At 39.4% G+C, this 15,966-nt stretch overlaps 2 protein-coding genes across 3 annotated transcripts; both read right to left on the bottom strand.

Annotated features, from left to right (window-relative positions):
- Positions 1 to 143: 143 nt before the first annotated feature.
- Positions 144 to 9,690, bottom strand: slc25a29l (solute carrier family 25 member 29-like). 2 transcript variants are annotated; one of them, XM_074661092.1, is made up of 5 exons: positions 9,344 to 9,690; positions 7,415 to 7,458; positions 5,546 to 5,629; positions 1,526 to 4,203; positions 144 to 1,415 (listed from the first exon to the last, which is right to left on the bottom strand). In XM_074661092.1, the coding sequence occupies exons 1-4, from the start codon at positions 9,375 to 9,377 to the stop codon at positions 3,433 to 3,435; spliced, it is 933 nt and encodes a 310-aa protein (XP_074517193.1). In that variant the 5' UTR covers positions 9,378 to 9,690; the 3' UTR covers positions 144 to 1,415; positions 1,526 to 3,432. The 2 variants fall into 2 exon arrangements, with proteins under 2 accessions (XP_074517193.1, XP_074517194.1); XM_074661093.1 differs by lacking the exons at positions 7,415 to 7,458; positions 9,344 to 9,690 and adding an exon at positions 5,925 to 5,976.
- A 1,651-nt stretch (positions 9,691 to 11,341) lies between these two features.
- On the bottom strand, positions 11,342 to 15,913 carry wars1 (tryptophanyl-tRNA synthetase 1). Its single transcript, XM_074661089.1, has 11 exons — positions 15,711 to 15,913; positions 14,628 to 14,751; positions 14,001 to 14,217; positions 13,715 to 13,823; positions 13,189 to 13,308; positions 12,876 to 13,058; positions 12,623 to 12,723; positions 12,275 to 12,387; positions 12,010 to 12,183; positions 11,789 to 11,929; positions 11,342 to 11,565 (listed from the first exon to the last, which is right to left on the bottom strand). Exons 2-11 carry the CDS (start codon positions 14,739 to 14,741, stop codon positions 11,407 to 11,409), a joined length of 1,431 nt encoding a protein of 476 aa, XP_074517190.1. The 5' UTR covers positions 14,742 to 14,751; positions 15,711 to 15,913; the 3' UTR covers positions 11,342 to 11,406.
- Positions 15,914 to 15,966: the final 53 nt, after the last annotated feature.

Genomic DNA, 15,966 nt, shown 5'->3' with positions numbered 1-15,966 from the left:
TAAGCAGAACCTGTGATACCCATATATAACCACTAGAGGTCAGTCTTTCATTTCTTTAACAGAGCACTCACTTAAACAACTCATCCATTCATGCATTCTCATTGTGGTAATAGCTGTACCAAGAACTGTGTCTTTCAGAAAACATGAGAAAAAATTTGATTTTTATTTCACCATTCTCTCAAAGAACTTCATCGTGTAGCATGCTGCTTTGGTGCAAGATATTGTACATAAACAAGCACAGAACAAGAAGGCAACATTGGACGGTTAAAGCAGCCCTTTTTACAAAGATATGAACAAACATGCATCATCCACCAGTACAGTCAGACAAACCTAGACAAAATAGAGAACTAAAGACTTGAAACACAAAAATACAGAATTGTAATTAAAGGAGCTGAACACGAAATTCAGAGCATTTCTATTGCCTCTCGACGGCTCTCAACATGGCGACGCTATGCTAACAGTGCAAACAACGGCAACAGTGCTGACAGAGCTAACAGTTTTAACCTGAGGAGGAGGTGGAGGGTGTTACGCTTCGGCGACGATGCCGTTGGTCGGGACGGCGTGTTCGGCTGTAACCGTCGTATGAGAGCAGTGCAGAGTGGTGACCGTAAGCTAGCCAGTGGAGCACGCTCACATGCACTAAAAAAGGCACGCACGGCCGGTCCGGCAATGTAAACAAAGCACAGAGTGATTACAACACACACAGAGGGAGAGTGACTTCATTCTCTGTTCAGGTAGACATTACTCCTCTATATCTTTACATCGCAAATAGTTGTTTGCTGCTTTATTAATGCTCTGGATATCGAATAGAGAACCTTTATGGGAAAATCTAAAGCCTATAGAGATTTCACACCCTTGTAAAGGATGACATGAAGAAAAAAAAACCCACCATATCCACAGTATGTACAACATTATGTCTTTGGACAACCCCAAAGCTGTTTCAGACCAGTCTAACATCTGCCACTCATTGATGAGAAAAGTAACAGCAGCAGCAGTTTAGGCAGTTTAGCACCTGCAGATGTGCGCCATCTATGTGCAAGGAAAGTAATAGCTCCATCAATTTTGATACTTGTGTCACCTGCAGGTAGGTTTATAAAGGCATTTCTTGTGCATGACTGCAGTTCCAATGTTTGACCTGTTATAGTTTACTTTTTAAACCTGAAAAATGTAATCATTTGTGAACTCTGGCAGCTGTTAACTGGGTAAAGTACAGAGGTCACATTGACACTGTGTGCCCTCGGTCCTATAATGACGGTCCTGGTTAATATTGAGAGGGAAGCAGAGGGGTCTTAACCAGATTTTGTTGGTCAAGAGATTACTGACAAATCTTTTATGGTCAGATTTAGAGACATTTGACCAACATTTGAACTTCAAATGCAAACATTACAAAAATCTGTTTTTGGCAGAATAGTAAGCTCTTAACAAGTTACTATTTCTCTAAAAAAATAACACTCGTCTCTGATCAAATGTCTGAAAATGTCATTACAGGTGCATAAATTATAGAAATGTACTAAAAACCACAAACGGCAGCTACAAAATGAAAAATCTGCAGCTGAAAGTGTTAAAATTGCAGGAGCCATCACTTCCTCTGCCTCTAGATGCCGCAGGCTAGTGTGAACAATACTGGTCTGACATTAAAGCTGAAGTAGGCAAGATTGGAGCAAATATGATTTAAAAAAGTTATCTTTATAAAACGGTCGCTATACCGTGACAGTAGTACATGAAACAGGTAACCTGAAAAAAATCATGTGCCTCTGTCCTCCGGTGCTCCTAACGGCATCTGCAAGATTTCACAGACCGGAGGAAAACAAGCAGTAAGAGCCAGCTGTTAACGCTCGCAAACTCAGACCAAACGGTCAAACTAGGCCGCGCTGATCAAATATGAATCAATATTATGTTACGTTAATGCCTATTTCTGGCCTCAAATGTTCTCAGAATCATCTTGTAGTGCACGGTTTAGCTGTAAAATGAGAAAGTTTGTGACGCGGACGCCATTGTAAAATTTCTGGTAACATTTCCGGAGCACAGCCAATAGGAACGCTCTCTCAATGAAAATGACTTGTGATTGGTCAAAGTCTCCCATCACGGGCTAGATTTTTTAAAGCCTGAAACAGAGCCATGATGAGGTGCAGAAGTTTAGGTATCTCTCAGAACACTTGAATTACAATATGCTGAAAGGTTATTATGGGATTTTTTGCACAATGATGCCAAAAAAATATACCGCCTACTGCCACTTTAACAAATCTCCCCCTTGTGGAGGATGTGGAGCCGGCTAAATATTGTGCCTCACATCTACCAATGAGGAGCGCACGGTGTAAAAATACATTTTGGATTTTAAAAAGCCCACTTTTAACAACTAAGCCATCAGCTTTGCTCGACACTGTAACAGCATCTTGCATTAGTGGTAAATACAAAATATACAATTTGTTGTAAAATTTAAAATCTGATGGACAAAAATGTTTGTTAACCGTACATGTGCTTAATATCATACCATAAGGTGCTTTCTTTGGATGCTGTACGATGTCCAAAACAAAATGATTAAAAATGGCATCACATTTGGTTTTAGACAATTATTGTGTCACACGATTATATATTTTAAATTAAATTATCATTATTTTGTATCTAAACCATGTTTATGTCATAATGCAGTGGGCCAACGACCAATTACCAATTAAAACTTCAGGCAGCATCCACAGCTTGAATCAAATTCCTTTGACTTCTCATAGAAAGGTTGAACCACATACACAATTGTAACCTCAGAAAAATAATACAACAATATCTACACGTGTAAGGCTTTCTTTGTAAATATAACCATTACGATAACATGCCGAAATGCTGTGTTCGCACTATGTGGACGTAAATAGTCTTGACCTGGACACCACGGTGAGAACATTATCGATTGGTTAACCGCTTAAAATGAATAAATTCAATCTTAAAATCACACAATTGAAGTTTGCAAAAAGGAACAGTTAAAAATACATTCATGTTCACAAACATGCCAAACTTTGCAGCCGACTTTTGGTAGTCAAAAACTATCATTGAATACAAGTTTAGGCATGTCTAGTAGTGGAGACCGGTTTTTAATATACTCCATTATGACCTGAACACAGCATTAAAGACAAAGTGTTTCTTTTACTCCAAATTTTAGGAACATCTGTAACTGTCACTGTGCGTTACAGTAACTCTTGTAACAGTTAAGTTTCCTAAATTACTCAAAAAAATGTGTACAAAAACCAAGGACTTTTAACCATACCATATTTACAAGTGCAGCCTTCATCTTAAAATATATATTATTTAAATAATACATGTGGTCAGCTGGCCTAGGATCAGTTCACCTTTCTCGTTACGGACACCAGTCAACAGATCATAGACCTGCATTAAGCTGCAAATTTCATCTATACTATATCGATTTGCTGATGACTGTAGTGATGCTCACATGCTGGTTGGCTGCGTCTGCGGCTGCAGAGGCTGCAGCTGGACGGACTGCGGCTCAGAGTCCTGAATGCTACACTCTTCTCCCTCGCGCATGTACAACAGAAATAGAGTCACAGTGGCAAACGTGGTGGCGTTCACTGGAAAAGCGCGGAGCAAAGTGGACGTGAGCCCGCGTGTGAACACCCTCCACCCCTCTTTCTTCAAGCTCTGTCTGACACAGTCCATGATGCCACTGTACTTGTTGACGCCGCCGACCCCGTCCGCCTGAAGACGCGACTTGATCACGTCCACGGGATAGGTGGAGATCCAGGAAGCGATGCCGGACATGCCGCCGGCAAACAACAGCTTTGGGATCATGTAAGGATCCTCTGGCTCGCAGCCAAGGTAACGGGTCCATATGTCGTAGGCGAGAAAGTACACGCCGAAACCAGGTGTCTCGCGCAGCAGGGTGGTCACCATGCCGCGGTTGATACCTCGGATTCCCTCCTTGTTGTAGATTCTCACCAGACAGTCCAGAGAGTTCTTGTACAGCTTTCTCTTCGACTTCTTCTCTCCCGTCCCTTGCAGCTGCATGCGCGTCTTCGCCAGCTCCATCGGGCAGCAAATGACACACTGGATGGTTCCAGCAGAGGCGCCAGCCAGGAACTGGTTGAGAGGCGTGTCTCTGCCAAGCTTACGCATGGCGTTGCCCTGGACACCAAAAACTATGGCGTTGATGAAGGTCAGGCCCATCATTGGAGAGCCGATGCCTTTGTACAGACCGAGCATCTACAGACACAAAGACAGATTACTGGGACCGTCGAGGGAACACCATCATGATGCATCAACATCTCTACAGATTTTGTGGCCAATCAAGTCAACGAGAGAGGAGCAGCGATGTCAGCGACGAGCTAGCAGCTGTGTTTTAACGCAGACGTGTCCTCAAAACACTTAAAATTATGTTCTAAAATTAATAAGAAATTCATTCCAAATGTCTGTCCTCTCTGTACTCGGCCAGCTTCAGCTGCTAGGTACACACATACAAAGCTGACAGCTTCATGGACAATCTAAATATAGGCATTGTTTTAGTTCTGTAAATTTATGTGCCACAAATATGAACGTGGGGGAACAAACTGCTGCGAACCAAATCACATTTTCATATTGCACTGTAGGAGGAATACAATCCATTACCTCCATGTGAAAACAGCCAACAGAGACCAAGCATACTCCACTTAGCTCACATGGCTTGATGTCCAAAGCTTTATTTAGCCCATGCAGGAATAAGGTCCTCACTGACCCTGGTTAACTGACACACATCCGCCCCCTCTCACCCCTCTCACCCCTCTCACCCCATGTTAGGAACATGCTGGCTGATCATGTTTAGAGATGGGACTGTAACTGGACACTTTAATTTGAGGGCATGGTAGAGACAGCACAAGGTGAAATACTCACACATCATTTAACAGCCACGATACGATTAAATGCAGTCTAAGAGAGAAAATATATGAACTAGTAACACCATAGAAATAGAATAGGAGTAGGACGGACATTCCCATTCAAATCAAGGTAGCAGGGTGGTCAGAGTGGCGGGCCATTTTTATGTGTACTATTGCCATTGCACCAAGTTCCAGACTAGCGGCAAGTCAAGGACTCGCGTTGCATGCAGTATGCATACAATTGGGACATCCTTGAACTTTAACCCTCTTGCTCATTGGATAGGAGGATTGTGGGTCAGAATAGCCATTGCTGGATTGCATACTGCAATATACTGTAGTACCGGATGTAGTAGCACATCCTGGTATTTTTGGTATACTGCATTTGACAGACTATGTATTGGGATATACTAAATCTTTTTCTGGCATACTAGATAGTATGGTAGTATGGGTACTGGAATGCACAGGTGTGCGCGTGTGTGCATGTAGTTCCGCCATGCCGGCTGTCCCTTTGACAAGTATGTAAGAAACAAAGTAGTATGAATTGGCTTTAACGAGTCGATTCGGCACTTTACTGACGTGTGTTGTCGCCATAACAACTAACAACAATCTAGTCAAATGACCACAGTGGAATGTCCATTCTACTCCTATTCTATTTCTATGAGGAAAAAATTAAGAGGCATTTACAACAATCTTACCGACTCCTGGCGTGCGATCGACTGGAAGCAGTGATATGTCCCACGGTACAGAGGTTTGTCCACATTTTGAACCTGAAGTCTCACCTGTGGATGACGGACTTCATGTTAGAGTCGTATGACAGAGTGATAAGGCCAACAACAGGGCCACAACGACTACAAAACCACATATTGTAATACAGGTTTAAAAGGGAAAGAAGCAGGCAGAGCTTTGAAATGGTTCTTTTCAGGGAAAGAAAATATATATATGCTTAGGGGGGTGCAAAAATTAACCGAGAATGAAGTTGGATAAAAAACTAAATGTCTTCTGTGCTTTTTATTTTTATAGCTCAAGACAAGACATTGGGTGAAAGGGAAAAAAAAAAACCTTGACCATACTTACTATAGGTCACATTTCCATGGAGAGGTTGTTTATTTCTCTCTCTCATCTACAACACAGTGACACTGTTGCTGTTAAAGCCCCCCCCACCCAAAACACCAGCTCAGGGAGAAATGACATTAAAAGCAAGGTACAAAAGAGCTACAACCAAACCATGAACTATCTCTGTATGCATCCACTTTAGAGGCAACGTCAAACAATTGTGTGCTAAAGGCTATTTAAAACTTCCTTGCCTTTTCAAACAAATTAAGTGAATGATTTATGACGGCAATTTAATCAATGCGAACAAAGTTAGTGTTTGGAATCATTTATAGAAATCAGAAAAGTCTGAAAAACACCATTAAATTTGGACTTTAACGAGTAAGCCAAAAGGAGTACTGCATAGACAAGTCCACTAACTATAGTGACAACAATACTTCATGTGACTGTACGGTTAGTTGAAAACTATGATTATAGAGTTTATCAGACAAAAGCCAGTAACTGAAGCCAATGTCCCTAAATAGACTCTGAAAGTGAGTGTCCTTCTTCTGAACTTCAATGTACACTGAAGGTCAGAACAATACTTTACATACTGTACATAGTGCTTGGTTGCTGACAAATACTGACATTTAAGGGGGACGTCGTGGCACGTGAATAAAGATCTGTTTAGAATTAAAGAAATACACAACATAAAACATGATCTGCATGAGTTCAAACTAGAGATGCACCGATCCGATAGCGATACCTGGGCTTTAGGTATCGGCCAACACTGAGTACCGATCCGATATGAGTGTTTCATTAATAAGCTGTATGCCTCACTGTGTGGAAGAGACTGGGATCATTCTTGTATGTGTAAGGTACATGTCCACAGGGGCGTTTTTTAGCGCGAGGGATCGCCTCGCTTCCCAGCATTGGACGCTTGATTGGCTGCCACTAGACTCAAGACACCTGATTGGACAAACGCTTTCCCTCTTGCGCTGCTGCTCCTCCCAGCTTTCAAACTGGAACCAACATGGTGGCTCGTTTGGAAACTTTCTTCTCTTGTATCACAAAAATAGATTACTGAAATGTGTTTCTGAAAACATTTTATGCGAGGAGAAATAAGCCATGCAGTTGCTGAATCTGTCCTTTATTTTAGATCGACAACGGTTAGTTTAAAAGTTTCTCTGGAGTTTCCAGAGGCGGCGAGTTGAGTCGGACGCCCGTGATTTGCATAAAGTAGCCTAGACCTCAACTTTTTGCAAATGATGAGCGATCAACGTGGCGCCCGGTATCGGTGCATCCTTAGTTAAAACAAAAGTATGTCTTTATTATTAATAATAATAATAATAATACAGTAATCAATATCCCAATCCTCTTGCTCAATTTCCTCAGCCCTAGTGTTGGCTGACTATGCAACTTCAGATTATCTGGGTTAAAATTCAACAGACTTACAACACTTTAACAGCAAAGTACTGGATCATGCCATTGCCTAACATGAGTAAATAATGAGTGACGATGGAACAGACACCCACCTTCACAGTGTCAAATGGATGTCCGACCAAAACACCGGCAGCACCTGGAAAACATGATTTAAAATCTTATTAGAAGATACTAATTATGATATAGAAATCAAATTAATGGCTTATAATCAAGTGGCTCATCTCTGGACATCAAACAACCCGTTCCCCTGAGACTGAGCGCAGTAATCAGCTGGTCACTGCACTGTACCCTGGCTGTGACGAAAGCTTGATGGTGGCCTGTCCTTGACATGACTGAGCCAAAGATCCATTATACAACAGTGTGTCATATTAGGACCCGTTGGCCAAGAGGTACTCAATCATCAGAGGCATTTAACCTTCAAATGTAATACACTTTGACCATGACCTGACAACTTAATGCACACATCATTACCCATATAGTAACGTTGAGTATAAACAGTGGGATACAAAAGGCTTTTCAATTAAGGATGCACAGATCTGACTTTTTTAGTTCCAATACCGATACCGATACCTGGGTTTTGGGTATCAGCCAATTCTGAATACCGATGCGATACCATTGTTTAATTAATAAACTGTATGCCTCACTGTGTGGAAGTGACTGGGATCATTGTTTTAAGTGTAAGGCAACATTTAATTGTTTTGAATTTATGCTTACAAATTATACATGCACCTCCTGTTATTACGAATTGGGACAGACTTTGGCATGTATGCATCAGTGAATGAATAACAAAAGAGTCTATAGCAGTGTTGTCATAATATTATGAGAATAAAGTCATAGGTTTACGAGAAAAAAGTTGTAATATGACAATAAAGTCAGAAGTTTACATGAAAAAAGTCGTAATATTATGAAAATAATGTCAGAAGTTTGGGAGAAAAAAAGTTAGAATATTATGAAAATAAAATCATATTATAAAGTAGTTTTTTTCTCGTAAAGCTATGACTTTATTCTCGTAATATTACAACTTTTTTTTTCTTGTTAACTTCTGACTTTATTCTCATTAAATTACAGCTTTTTTCTCGTAATATGACTTTTTTCTCATAAAGTTAGGACTTTATTCTTGGACTATCACAACTTTTTTCTTGTAAAGTTATGACTTTATTCTCGTAATATTACGACTTTTTTCTTGAAATAGTATGACTTTATTCTCATTAAATTAAGACTTTTTTCTCATAAATTTATGACTTTATTATAGAAATATTACAACTTTTTTCTTGTAAAGTTATGACTTTATTCTTGGAATATTACGACTTTTTTTCTTGAAATAGTATGACTTTACTTTCATTAAATCACGACTTTTTTTTCTCGTAGTATTATGACTGGCTCTCTGCACAAAACTTTTTATCTCAGCAGGGCTCTAACGTGAGACTATGTGGGGGTAGTTTAGGAAGACCTTGTGCAAAGACAACAGCTGACAAGCTTCCCAAGGCTTTAAGGGGGTTGATTTACTGGATTTTAACTACCTCCATTCAAACAGGAAGTCTGAAAGTGAACTTCAGGTAGAGGGTTACGCCTTAACCAGGAATGGTAGAGGGGTTATTTCACAATGCATGATGATGAACTATCATGGGAAAAGATGGCAAGATAAGACACCTTGACACACTGTTAAACAAAACCTTTTTTTCCATTTTAGCTTGTCGTGTGCAAGTTTAATTCACACATAACAAGCTATTGCATGAATGACAAGATGACAACACACATTAATACCACTCCATGTGTTCTGAGTTACAGGTATTGAATGTAATCTCACTACATTTACGTTACATCCGGGATATTTCCACATACATTTAACTAGACAAATGGAAAAAAACTCGGATTTTTAGTGTCTAATCCGTCATTATAGTTTGTTTTTAACGTTTTGTCGGACGTGGAAATGACGTACTTTACAGTTTAAGTTGTCCACGTGTTTCTTAACGATGGAAAAAATGCTAGCTCCAACTTGTTAACGTGGCTGGTGAACTTACCTCCTATGCAGCCCGCAGCGAAGTCCAATGCCATTCCCCTTTAAAACAATCTAACTGGTGAAATGTGTCAAGCAAACAGTTAGTGGGTACTTTGTTATCAATATGTTATTCACAAACTTCAGCTTCAGTCAAGATGTTTAGCTCTAAAGCTAAAGCAAGTATCCTCTTAAGGTTGGTTGCTGATGCTGAGCTAATGCTAATGAGAAAAGGACCCGGATGCTGATGTGTCCTCACACGCTTCACTACTAGAAAGTGCCCTCTTACTGCCAAACCTTTTCTATTTCTGACCCTGTGGAGGAGGAGGAGGAGGAAGAAGAGGTTCAAAGTAGAAGCGTGTTTGCCTTTTTTTTTTTTTTTTTAAGAGCAGCCCAATCGGATGACTTGGAGGTAGACAACTCCCCCAGCGGGTAACTGAACGCCCCTCGCTGCCATTGGCTGAGCCGCAGAGGAGCGTTTGCTGCTGATCCTCCACCGCACAGTCAAAATACCCAACAGGTCATCATGATGGTGCTATAGTCATCATCATCATCATCATCATGTGTCACTGTCCAACTGGGATTCTTAAAAACACAGTGATTAAGGAGCTACATGCAGTATACAGCTGTGCCAAAAACATCATACAGCTGTGCAGTTTCACCACAATGCACAAACAGCCCTGCTGCAACTACAGTGCTGGAAAGTAACTAAGTACATTTACTCAAGTACTGTACAATTTTGCAGTAATTGTACTCTACTTGTATGTCAATTTTATGCTACTTTTCTACTCCACTAGATGTTGGAAGCCAATGTTTGTGCTTTACATTGTGTTTGACAACTGTAGTTAATTTAAAAGTGAAGGAGGTTAAATAACGCTCCAAACTAATACAACATTTGGGCGAGGAAAAACTGGCAAGGTCATTTTCAAAGGGGTCCCTTGACCTCTGACCTCAAGATATGTGAATGAAAATGGCTTCTATGGGTACCCAGGAGTCTCCCCTTGACAGACATGCCCACTTTATGATAATCACATGCAGTTTGGGGCAAGTCATAGTCAAGTCAGCACACTGACACACTGACAGCTGTTGTTGCCTGTTGGGCTTGAGTTTGCCATGTTATGATTTGAGCATATTTGTTTATGCTAAATGCAGTACCTGTGAGGGTTTCTGGACAATATTTGTTATTGGTTTGTGGTGTTAATTGATTTCCAATAATAAATATACACATACATTTGCATAAAGCAGAATATTTGCTCACTCCCATGTTGATAAGAGTGTTAAATACTTAACAAATCTCTCTTTAAAGGTACATTTTGAACAGATAAAAAAATGTGAGATTAATTTGCAAGTAATCGCGATTAACTATGGACAATCATGCGATTAATCACCTGACTGGAGGAGTTGCACAGGTGTTTGTCTACATACTATACCACTGATATTTAATATTTGCCCATAAAGTATGTATATAAGTAAGCAAATAGTTTCAAATAGAACATATTCTGTGGAGTTTACAACAGGTGCTGACAGTGTTTGTTTCTGCAGTGGTCTTCAGGTACCTTTGGTACCAGTTTAAAGTGATATAAAACATCAGCAAGACAACATTTTTTAGTAGTAATATGTTCGAATTGTGAATATTTAGGGAGTTATCCCTCCAGTAAAACATCACATTCTTTTCACTTCATTATACTTTATCAGTACTGAACAATCTGAAATAGACGTTGGGGTTGCAGTAACATTGCGCTGGACATATTAATTATTATTAATACTATTAATTATGCGAATGATGTCAGTGGTCAAATAGAATTAATCATTTATTCTTTTTTTTGTTTTGCAGAGAACACCTGAACCACTTCCCTCTGAGTGTTTAAACAGTGACAAAATTGATAGGATTACTGGCTTTCTTGAGAACCCTTCCTGAGTCAGGCAGCCAATAACAACATGCTGTACTCATAAACAGGTTTGTTTTCTTAATCATTATTTTTTTAAAGGTTATGTAAATAATTAACACTGTGTCCTGTGATTAATTATTTGCTCTGGAACTGAGATTAGTGACATGATATACCTCGACATCTCAGTTGCTCAAGCAGGCTACAAGTTAAAATTTAAAGGCCTGGGTGTCATGAACTCCTTGACCGTGTCGTCTGTGACTTGTTTGCGTTTCTCTTGATGCTGTGCAATCATTGGCTGCAGAGTCTCAATCAAAAGCTTCTTTAGTTCTCCCGTTAGGAGAGCTCCACTTGCGTAATCCTGTAGAGAGGAGATTGTGGGAGTGGGAAAAAGGGAGTTGAAGAGCAGCAGGAGGGAGCAGAGAAGAATGATAAACAGAGCACAAGGGGAAGATACAGAAAGCAGAATGAGAGACAAAGTCGTAGAGAGAATAAGGAAAACAAAACAAAGGAAAGAGCGTGATTAACAAAAGAAATAACGTTTGAAAGATATCATTTGTTTTCCCCGTTCTCCACACCCCCACCTGTCTGATCTTCTCCAGCTGTTCATCATCCTCCAGGAAGAAGCTCAAGTACATGAAGGAGACGTCTACGTCTGGGTTTCCACCCAACTCCCTGTGCTCTTCCACTGTGTCTTTTCCTCCCGAAAATGCATGTTTGTTGATCTGTGAGTGATGGTTACACAGGTCAGTCAGCAATCATAGGCAATATCGATCTGACTAGTGATAACTAGTAATAGCGGCACCTTGTTTTTGATCTGCTTGGCTGTGTCAGTGAGGAAGATGGAGGAGTTGGCTTCACTGGCGCTCATCTTGGTCTGCGCTCCCTGCAGGGCCGGGAAGAAGGTGGAGTGCAGCAGGGCTGGTTTGGTGTAGCCGATCCTCGGAGCTACGTCACGGGTCATCCTGAAGTAGGGGTCCTGGATGAGCGAGAGGATACAAACACACCTCATTGTGATATATGACTCTAGTATGTAGTATTGTGATCTATTACTGTAATGCCGTCCTGACCTGGTCTATGGCGCAGGGGATGAGACACTGTATGTCCTTTCTGCCCTTGAAGATCTGTGGGAAAGAGCTGCTGAAGGACGGGGCTGCCTGGATGGCTGGGAAGCTGATCTTTCCTGGATGGATAGAAAATAATAAACACCATGAAGAACCAATAAGGTGTTCACACAATCACCATTCAGTATCAGGAAATAATGTAAAACCCCCACAAAGACAGGATTACACTAACACATTTTGTACATAAATATGTAAACTTTTTCAGCTGCTGGTCTGACTATGAGAGCAATCAAAGAATGATTGAATGATTTATTTTTGAATCATTACATATGTCTTAGTCATAAGTTGTCTCACCAATGCAGTCACTGTCTGTAAAGCCAAAGATGCCTTTGACCTGGTTGAATGTCACATGCTTCTGGACCTTTACCACATTTCTGTAGAATTCAGGGCACGCACTGCAGAAAATAAATAGAAATTAACACATTAAAAAACAAAACAAAAATAATTCTATGCTGTTATGTGAACAAATAAGGGTGAATTTTCCTTAATAAATATGACAGGGCCTCTATGCATCCCTGCCTGATAGATAGTTTTTGTCATATTTTACCCCATGTAGTCGAGGTCAGAGAAGATGAAGGTTTTGTTGACATCAAAACCACAGGCAATGATGTCCTTGGCATTTTCCACAGCGAAGCGATGGCAGTCCTCTAGCGATAGATCCTTCCACAGGTACTTCTCGTCATCCGTCAACTGGATCACCAGGGGAATGTCAAACACATCCTGCAACCATCTGCAACACGGAAGTAGGTTTCGGTTCCAACTTAATTTTCATAATTTGAGATGTTGCCTTGCTGATTTAACTCTTAAACCTGCTTTTAGTTAGACTAGCTCTTTGGTATTAATACATTATATAGACTCACTTGGTGAAGATGAAGGGGATGAGGTGACCCATGTGCATGGCCTGTGAGGATGGACCTCTGCCAGTGTAAAGGTAGAAGGACTTGTGCTTCTCATACGCATCCAGTACCTGATGCATATCTCTGCCAGAAACAGCGATAAGAGGAAAAGTGATTTATTGATGTGTCATTGCCCCGTGAACTCTCATCACCTTCCGTTTTACTTAGTAGGAAAATCTGAATGAAAAGTAAAAGGTTCAGAGTGGATATTTTTATGCTGACGCTGGAGAATTTCTGAATGACTATAGATGACGCACCATACAATAACTTGTGAAACACCCATACACTGGAAGTCAGGAATTCTGACTTCCAGAATTCCTGACTTCCAGTGTCACTTCCAGTGTCATTTCTATGCTGACACTGGAGAATTTCTGAATGACTATAGATGACACACCACACAATAACTTGTGAAACACCCATACACTGGAAGTCAGGAATTAGGAAAAGAGGTGACACTGATGGAACCATTTTCAGTTCCTAAAATGCTGACCTGTGTGAGAAGAAGATTCCTCTTCGTAGAAAGCGGTGAGGCTTCTGTCCCGATACTTTTTCTATTCTGTCCACCAGCTCCGTGTCAATTTTACTGCTGCCAAACCTCACTAAGGAAAGACACGACACAATGTTTATCTTAAATCACATGACCTTAAATTACCCCATGGTTGGAAATACATCACTGATATTCATATTTCAATCAAGTTAAAAACTAAAAATATATGTTTTCATTGAATTTCAGCTCTTTGAGTGAAGACCACGCTTGAAGCTCATTTGAATCGTACCTATGAGTTTGTCGTAATCCACTCCCTTGGCGTTGCTGGTGGAAACGTTCCATGGGTCGACCATGTCTTCATTATCAGCGCCATCTACTGCTGGCCCGTTGTCGGGGGCAACAGAGTTTTCTGAGGGCGGACAGCCTGCTTTGTAATCTTGACCCGTCACCTGTTTGTAGTCTACTTTCAACTTTAGCAGCAACTGGACAGCAGCATCAATTTCAGCCTGAGGAACCCAAACACGGTCTGTCAGATAACACACACAGATAAAAGCAGCCTGTGTGTTTTTTGTTTTTATTTTTTTATTCTATTCTTTCTTTTTATTATTATTATTATTTATTTTCTTAATTTTATTTCAATTTTGAATGTTGAAGTTGTTTTCTGTAGTTCACTTAATGACTTTGTCTATAAGCTCAACTACTTTGAAAATTGGTTTATAAACTATTGTAATTACGAACTGTAAATTGCATATATGAAAACAACCTTGAAAAAAGGGAAAAAATAAAGTACAAAACCAAAATTAAAACCAAAACTATCTGTAAGGCTAGACCACTGGCAGTAGGTGAGGAATGTTTTTTTAACAACTAAACCAAAAAGTCAAATCACTGTTTTACCTAGTTGTTTATAAGCACTTACTTTTTCTGCTTTAGCCGTTTTCAAGACCCTGACTTCATCTCCTTGTGCTGCCAGTTTCTCGTAGAGCTCCATAGAACTCTTGGCTCCTTCCTCGGCAACCTGACAGTCTGTCATTTTCTCCACACTGTCCAGGTAATAGTAATACAGATGTTAAAAATAATTACTATTCAATTAAATAATAAATAAAAATAAAAAAAATAAATAAATAAAAAAAATAAAAAACATATATATATATATATATATATATGTATATATATATACAATTCATTAAGCAAATTACAATATATTGATATTTAAAAAGAACATGCATGTAAATGTGAAGAAAACAAAAAAATAAGTGATTAATGTTTGTTGTGTCAATAAAACAAACAAACAAACAAACAAATAAAAAACAATTAATAACAATATATTGCAATATCAAAGGATAAATGTAAAAAACAACAACAAAAAACAACAACAAAAAAACCCATGAAGTAGAGGAGTAAATAAAAGGCAGAGTGTGAGTTACATCTATTATGTGTTGTTGTTGTGGTTGTCTCTTAGGCTGTGACATGCACTGACATACTAACCAAATATGTAACATCTAGTATGCGGTTAACAGAATAGAAAGCTTTATTGTCATTGTATTAAATACAACGAGATTCACAGTTGCCACTTCTGGTCAGTGCTTTAAAACAAATACTTGACAAGATTTAACGAGGCAGTTAAAACATATAACAGGTAAAACACACACACACAGTTATAATAAGACAAATAAAACAGGTAAATGTAACATCTAAGGTAGATGTAATAAATAAATATAAAGTGTTACACTAGAAGTATAAAATATAAAAATAGATGTAATGTAAACAGAGGTAATTGCACTTGTAAAATAGGTAGGGTAGATGTAATAAATTAAACAGAATTACTAAGATTTGTATCTGCTCTGGCATTACTGTATCTCCTTCCTCCTCCCATATGGGAACACACCGCAGCTAACGAGGTAGAGCTATTGAGCTAATCATCAGATAATAAATACCTAAATGATAAAATAATATAATAGCTAACGTTATTTAACATTAAATAAGTGAAAAACCAGCATACCGTCCAGTATTCACACCAACTGATAACTCCAATCATACAAGCTGGCATCAGCATTAGTGAGGTAGCGTACGGATCAAATTCTTCCCGGGAAAAACAGGGCTACATCAAAAGTTCCGCTATAAATTCTCAACTGCAAAAGTGCCACTTTGGAAAACTATTTTTTAATGCATTAAATACGCAGAAGATTTTCTATATTTTCTCATCTTATTTTCATAGGAAACCAACGAGTTAAACTAAACTGAATATATTCAATATA

This window comes from Sebastes fasciatus, chromosome 15, assembly GCF_043250625.1.
Source record: "Sebastes fasciatus isolate fSebFas1 chromosome 15, fSebFas1.pri, whole genome shotgun sequence".
NCBI classification, from domain to species: domain Eukaryota; kingdom Metazoa; phylum Chordata; class Actinopteri; order Perciformes; family Sebastidae; genus Sebastes; species Sebastes fasciatus.
Note: the sequence above shows the minus strand (reverse complement) of the source record. Positions and strands in the feature narration are given on the sequence as shown.